This window comes from Marmota marmota, unplaced genomic scaffold (assembly GCF_001458135.2).
Source record: "Marmota marmota marmota unplaced genomic scaffold, marMar, whole genome shotgun sequence".
Taxonomy (NCBI): domain Eukaryota; kingdom Metazoa; phylum Chordata; class Mammalia; order Rodentia; family Sciuridae; genus Marmota; species Marmota marmota.
Window position 1 is genome coordinate 49,183,754 of NW_025999853.1, and position 7,777 is coordinate 49,191,530.

The following is a 7,777-nucleotide window of genomic DNA, read 5'->3' on the forward strand; positions in this document are numbered from 1 at the left end:
ATTGTGTTGCCAACTTAAATTTTGTCATTATTACCAGGCTACCTGTGTTATCCTACTTCTCACCGTCGTCACGATACAGGATGCGAGGCAAGGCACTACACTTGAGTGATCCCTCAACGGACCTCAAGGAAAGCATGTCCTATTGCATGCGGGTTTGACGTCCACGCCCCGCCCTACAAAAAAAGGCGTCAGCTGATATGGGGTCAGGTCTAGAGAAGGCGCCTCCTTGGGACTAAACCATACATTGCAGCCACTTCTGCACAGTGGGATAGGACCTCTACTTTCGCCTACATTGTTATATAAAATAGAAGGGGGAACTGTGGTAAGCCATTCTTATAAACCGTGGCCGCCATTAGAAGATGGCGTCGGCTTCCACTGTGGCCTGTGATAAACAACTCTTTTTATGGAGAGTTGGCGCGCAATCCCTTATCACCCTATGAGAGAGATCCACGTGGCGGCTTAGGATTGGGATGCGGGGGGCTTTATTAAGCTGTGCTTGGGTGTGTTCGGGCGGCGGGCGCTAGAAGATGATACATGACTCAAGGCCTGAATAAACTGCTAAAAAAAAAATCCTGTGTCGTGTTTTCCCTTGCCGGCAAGGGGTCGCGACAGCCTAGCATATGTGAGGCACTGGGTTCATTCCCTCAGCACCACGTTAAAAAAAAATGATAAAGATATTGTGTCCACCTATAACTAAAAAATAAATATATATTTTTTAAAAAGTCATCTAAAACTTGGAGATAAGGCAAAAGGAGGACTACATATCCTTTGGGGGGGTTACTAGGGATTGAACTCAGGGGTACTCACCCACTGAACCACATCCCCAGCCTTATTTTATATTTTATTGAGAGACAGGGTCTTACTGAGTTGAGTTGCTGAGGGCTGGCTTTGAACTTGTGATCCTCCTGCCTCAGCCTCCGGAGTCACTGAGATTACAGGCATTCACCACCACTGCATATTCTTTTAATGTCATTTGAGAACATTGTCCAAATGGTCCATTCAAAGAATATTTCATTATCTAGGGGAATATTTCTTTGTTTAAATTAATATTTACTCTGATCAGGGCCCAGACCTAGTAAAGACACACATTCACTCACACATTCACTTATAGATTTTTGTCTACTACAAATGCAAATTATTTATCTTCAGTAGAAAAGATAATTTGGGCAGGAGGTGTAGCTTAGTGGTAAAGTATTTGTCTAGCATGTGCAAGGCCCCAGATTCAATTCCCCAGCATGAAAAGACAGAAAGAGAGAGAGAAAAGATGATCCCAAAGGTTCCTGGGATTTTTTTTTTTTTAAACAATATCTTTATTTATTTATTTTTATGTGGTGCTGAGGATTGAACCCAGGGCCTCCCACATGCTAGGTGAGTGCACTACTGCTGAGCCACAATCCTGGCCCAAACATTTTTTAATCTAACCTACCAATTTTATTACAACATTCTTTCTTTTTTTAAATATTTCTTTGTACACAATACCTTTATTTTGTTTATTTATGTGGTGCTGAGGATCGAACCCAGGGCCTCGCACATGCTAGGCAAGCGCTCTACCGCTGAGCCACAATCCCAGCCCCCATTCTTCCTTTAATAAATAGTTCTTCAAATGCTCTTTTTCTTTCTTGATTGTATGCTTTGCCATACTGGGGATTGAACCAAGGGGTGCTCTACCAGTGAGCTGTATCCCCAACCTATTTTAATTTTTATTTTGACAAAGGGTCTTACTAAGTTGCCCAAGGCTAGCTTCAAACTTGGGATCCCCCTGTCTTGGCCTCCTGAGTAGCTAATATTACAGGCAGGCACCACTGTACCTGGCTCAAATGTTCTTTGAACCCATTTTTCCATCTTGCTGGTTCCCTCACTAATGGGTTAAATAAATCTTTGACATATCTTCATTCTATATGTGTATAAGAGTCATGTTTTTCAACTTTTTGAAAATTCTTCCTTTGCAGCAGAGTCACATGAAGTTTTAGAAAAAAAAAAAACTTAAGTAGTAAGAGGAACACAGATCAGAAATTGTACAAGAGGTGTTCCACTAGAAAAAAGCCTCCACATTGTACTCCAAGAAGGTGAAAATATTAGGGGCTGGAGATGTGCCTTGGTGGTAGAGCGCTTGCCTTGCAGGTGTGAGGCACTGGTTCAAGCCTCAGCACCACATAAAAAATAAATAAACAAAGATATTGTGTGTCCATCTACAACTAAAAAGATATTTTAAAAAAGAAGGTGAAAATATTAAAGATTCAGAATAAAAGCCACTAACAAAGTTAGAAATACAAGAGTTGGCAGGGACTGAATTTGAGACCAATACCCAAACAACCATTATTGTCCATCTCTCCTCTTATCCCTAAAGAACATTGATCAGATTGATCCATCTGTTTTCACTCCTTGGAGACCTCTCATTGACTTTTTTAGTGGAGTTTCTGTGACCCAAAGTATCAGACAGAATAAGCCAAGCAGGGCCCTAGAGACTGGGAAAAGAGCACATAAAAGGAGGGGCGGGGATGGATGTGGCCATCCTAGCCCTTCAGAGCTGCATTCTTGGATTCTTTCCCAAATTCAAGTAAGAGGAAAGACCCATGACAAGTCTGACTGAAGGCCAGAGGACACACACGCTGCTATCCCTATCAAGGCCCCAGGGTGGAGTTTGCTGCGGTCTAACAGCCTGAGACTCTGAGCTCAGAATTTCCACTGCAGCTGGCAACAGCTGGGTCACTGCTGCTTCCTCCTCAGAAGGAGCCCCTCCAAGAGAACCAGAAGCTCCAGTCCTAGACCACGCCTCTCTTTCCGGCCCACCAGAGTTTAGGATCCAGCAACATTTACTTCCTCGACAACCCAGGAAGAGACCACTGGGACAAAGGCAGGAAGTCCTTCTGTGCATGAGAAACACCCTTCCTAAAAAGGTTGGATTTTTTGCTCACCCACCCACCAGAATACCACCACCTGCCCTTCTCAGCCTTCTCCTTCTTCTGGGCTCCTTCCTTCTATCCTACATGCTGACCCTGACTTTTCATCCCTTCAGACATTGTTCAGATCAAATTCTAAAAGTATAAAGAAATAAAATTGAGTTTCTTCTCTGTCTTGTACTGTAATAGGATTTTTGTTAGCATTATATTTAGTACAAGAAATAAAGAATGGAGAAATCAAGGACCTAGATTGATATAATACTCATAACCAACAGTTCTGCCCATTCCCACCTCCCCACAGAATGCACTAATCCTAGACTATGTTCTCTACATCTCACTTACAAACTTTTCTAGCAAGGTAAACTGATATAAGGGAAGGAATACACACACACAAACACACACACACACACACACACACACCCCTACCTAGCCTTTAGAGATAGAATTTGTGTGGCCTGGTGCTAGTAAAAATCCACATGATCTGCCTGGACCAACTCAAAACTTCAGGAGAAAAAGGGATTTATAAAGCATCTCGAATGTCTCATACTGCTACATCTTGGACAGCAAGATATTCTACCTCTCCTCTCCAGGATTTGGAGCAGATGGAATTTACACACACTGCAAGGATTAGTTAAATTACTTCAGAAAATTATTTAATAGTTATCTATAAAATCTGCATAGATGCATGTCCTGTAACCCAGCAATTTGGGGGGGGGGTGGGTACCAGGGGTTGATTGAACTCAAGGCCACTTAACCACTGAGCCACATCCCCACCCCTATTTTGTATTTTGAGATAGTCTTGCTGCTGGCTTTGTGAACACCGTGATCCTCCTGCCTCAGCCTCCTGAGCCATTAGGATTATAGGTGTGCACCACTGCACCCAGCAACCCAGCAATTTTACTCCTAGTGTATACTCCCAGCATGAATGCATTATTCACATGCACCAAAAGATGTGTATAAATTCATAGCATACTATATTGACAATAGTTACAAACTGGAAACAATTCAAATGTCCAGAACAAGTAACTAACTGTTATAGTCCTATGATGGAAATATATAAGCAATAAAAATTAAGTTTTGACCTTGCATAGTGTTGCATGACTGTAATCCCAGCTACTTGGGAGGCTGAGGCAAGAGGATCACAGGTTTGAGGACTAGCCCGTGCAGTTAAGCAAGGACCTTTTTCAAAATTTAAGGAAATAAAAAGAAAAAATGGCTGGGGGTGTAACTGATGGTAGAGAGCGTGCCCAGCATGTGAAAGATCCTGGGTTTAATTCCCAGCACCAAAACCAAACAAACAACAACAACAAACAAACCAGCAAAGCAGAAGCCAACAGTGACACTTTGCAGGAATATCATGGAAGGTGAAGTTCTAAAGAGTTGGTACTGTTCTGTTTTTTGATCTGTTTCTAGACTGCTCCAAGTTTATGTTCCCTTTGCAAAAAGTCACCTCACTACCTATAGGTTTGATTTGTTTACTTTTCTTTTCTTTATGCTTATTGTATTTCAATAAGGAGTTATAAAAGATAGTAAATGTACATAGTTCATATTTCTACCTCTTCCCAACGTTCATTGACCCAAATTCCATTCTTTCGCTCTCCCCATCCCACTCCCAGACTTCTTCCTCTAATCACTCTTTCAGACATAGTATCTGAAATGCATGCTTTCCTGCCAAATGAAACTGAGCTGGGTATCTCCGCACTCTTCTGTTTTTTCAGCATTCCTTATTGGGCAATTACAAGGTAGTTGACCTATGATTCGAAGGTTCTTCATAGGTTAGATGAGAGTGACAGCCTCTTTCTCCACCTTCTTCTTTATTCATTAATATGAAAGTGGCTCTGATTCACTAGGAACATCCCAGAAGCTGAAACTCTCCAACGTGTATATAAAATTAGCTAGTCCCACTTTCTTCTATCCTTGCTGCCAGCTCTTGTCACCTGTTAATCAGTATCTATAGAGAGGTTGAGCATTTCTATGGCCAAGGTATAAGGACAGCAATATTTTCATTAAGCCAGAGAAGATACCAGAAACAAAGTTGGCTTCAAAGGCCAGCCCCATCCTGGCTTCCCTTAGAGAAATACATAAATATTTTATAAACCAGCAACAGGGAGAATTTTTTAAAAATATTTTTTTAGTTATCAATGTACTTTTATTTTATTTATATGTGGTGTTGAGAATCAAACCCAGTGCCTCACATGCTAGGCAAGTGCTCTACCACTGAGCCACAACCCCAGCCCAACAGGGAGAACTTTTTAAGAGGGGATGCTGAGCCAAGCACCGTGGTGCAGCTTGTACTCCCAGAGACTTGGGAGGCTAAGGTAGAGGTTTGCAATTTTGAGGCCAGCCTCAACAACTTAGTGAGATCCTGTCTCATAATAAAAAAAAAAAAAAAAAAAGGAGATGCTGAGACACCATGGGACTATTGGGTAGAAACATAATACTGCATTTTAGGATAAGAAAATCTGGCAAAAAGCCAGTATCACCAAATCTGTACTGTCCCTTGGAGCCTACCCACTTATACCACAACTTACGGTTGACACAGCTTGACAAGGTCCTGGTCAGTAGTGCCTGGTTGCAATCCTCGGATGTACAGGTTGGTTTTGCTCAGCTGGTCATTCCCACTGCTCCCATTGCTGCTGTTAGGGGTGCTGTTGCTTGGACTAGGTGGTGCCATCTGATGAGCCAGTGACACATAGGGCTGTAGGGAGGTATGAAGAATAGAAGGTCAGAAAGATAGTACATTGAGATGTTGGAGATCGAGTAAGACCCTGGCTCCATGGGGGGAAAAATGATTCTAAACATTAATTGCAATGAACTCAACAGGAGAATTAAAAAATTAAAAACTACTGGATGGGCTGGTGTTGTGGCTCAGCAATGGAGAGCTCTCGCCTAGCAGGTGAAAAGCCCCGAGTTCAATTCTCAGCACCATGTAAAAATAAATAAAATAAAGGTATTGTGTCCAGCTACTACTAAAAATTAAAAATTAAACTACAGGAATTCCTTTGCCATAAAATAAGAAACTATATACTTGTTCCACCTATCTTCCAGGAATAATAATGAGCTAAAAGAAACCTGCTAAAGGTTTATGTTATAGTGGAATGTTTTTATTATACAGACGTTGCAGAACATGATTAATGTAATGTTGACACCTTAGGTACACTGTGCAATGAGACAAGACTAATAAAGTCTAGGTTTCATTAAAAAAAAAAGAAGAAGAAGTGAGGTCCTAGGGTAACTTAGCAAGACCTTGTTTCAAAAAAATAAAAATAACAATAAAAAACTGGTTAAGCACCCCTAGATTCAATCCCTGGTACCCCCTCCGAAAAAAAGATGAAGAAATACACACCTATTGAATCACAAAGGGTATAAGTAAACATATTATTCACAGAATAAAAAATGAGAACTGCAAAGTACTCTCAGGAACTTGAAAATTATTTTAAACTTGGAGAGTAAGAGGAAATTCATTATCATATAAGGCGGTAAAATAAAATTTGTAACACTAATAGGGATTTAATCAAAAGTTATAATTTTTTAAAAGTTTAGATGAATGACAATTATATTATGTTCAAGGAAATTTGGGATTTGAGATGAAACATCTCTAATTTTTCACAAGTGATATCAGGACAGGCAACCAGAACCTGCTCATTCTCTAAGCACTTTTGTTGGAGTCAAAATGCCATACTAGGGCTGGGGATATGGCTCAGGCGGTAGCCCGCTCGCCTGGTATGCGTGCAGCCCGGGTTCGATCCTCAACACCACATACAAACAAAGATGTTGTGTCCGCCAAGAACTGAAAAATAAATATTAAAAAATTCTCTCTCTCTCTTTTTTTTTTTTTTAAATTCATTACTAGCTGAAACATGGGTCCCTTCTGTCATGGCACATTTTATACCCTTATGCTCTAATAAGGCTTTTAGCATTCACATTTTTGATTGCTAACACTCTGCCTAAATTTGTATAATTACATATAACATAGTGCATTTTACTACATTACATTCATGCTCTAGTTCTCCCTTGGCTTAAAGCACTTTGTAGTACAAACCTATCTGGTATTACTTCCTTAGAGTAGCTAGCATCCTGGAGATGAATACTAATTTTATCTCCAGATTCCCTCCCTTTTCTGGTGGTAGTGGTAAGAATTGGGGTAATAAAGGAAAAATAAAAAGAGAAACACAAATATCAAAGAGAGAGAATCTTCCTGCAATAGAATCTTAATTAATGTGAAGTGTGCCTCTTACATTTCATACCTCTGATTCTTAAAAACCTTCAAAGTAAAAATCTTTGCTCAGGCTAAAATGTGTAGAAACAGGTAGTTCCAATCTTTACCACTATGCACAATCACAAATGTGCATCTATTTACACTGTTTACACTCTATGCCAGGAGTATATATTATTCTTCTGTAATGATGATGATAGGCACATAATGTGGTCAATAAGGACAGAGCAGTGTGTAAACACATGCATGTTTTTAAAGAACTTTGTTTATTTATTTATTGAGGTGCTGATGACCAAACCCAGGACTCATTCATATTAGGCAAGTGCTCTACCATTGCACTATACCCTCAATCCTAAGTAACTTTAATATAACAGGACAAAACAAAGCAAATAAGTCTTAACATCATATTCCCAGTACTAAAAATAGCAGTACTTTAGGAATCACTTTTCCTAGGTTAGTGGCGCATGCCTGTAATCATAGGGACTCTGGAAGCTGAGACAGGAGGATTGCATTCAAAGCCAGTCTCAGGAATTTAGCAAGGCCCTAAGCAACTTAGTAAGACCCTGTCTCAAAATAAAACATAAAAAGGGCTGCAGATGTGGCTCAGTGGTTAAGTGCTTCTGAGTTCAATACCTGATACCAAAAAAAAAAAAAAAAATCA

The 7,777-nt window shown here is 40.3% G+C and overlaps 1 protein-coding gene across 11 annotated transcripts in view; it reads right to left on the reverse strand.

Moving 5' to 3' along the window:
• The window catches only part of Rbms2 (RNA binding motif single stranded interacting protein 2), a 78,646-nt gene that overhangs the window by 24,522 nt on the left and 46,347 nt on the right, over nucleotides 1–7,777 (reverse strand). For all 11 annotated transcript variants that reach the window (XM_048807180.1, XM_048807152.1, XM_048807149.1 and 8 more), the window contains one exon: nucleotides 5,432–5,598. In XM_048807180.1, the coding sequence (XP_048663137.1) occupies nucleotides 5,432–5,574 (143 nt within the window). In that variant the 5' untranslated portion in view covers nucleotides 5,575–5,598. Of the gene's footprint in view, nucleotides 1–5,431; nucleotides 5,599–7,777 lie in introns of those variants that run through there.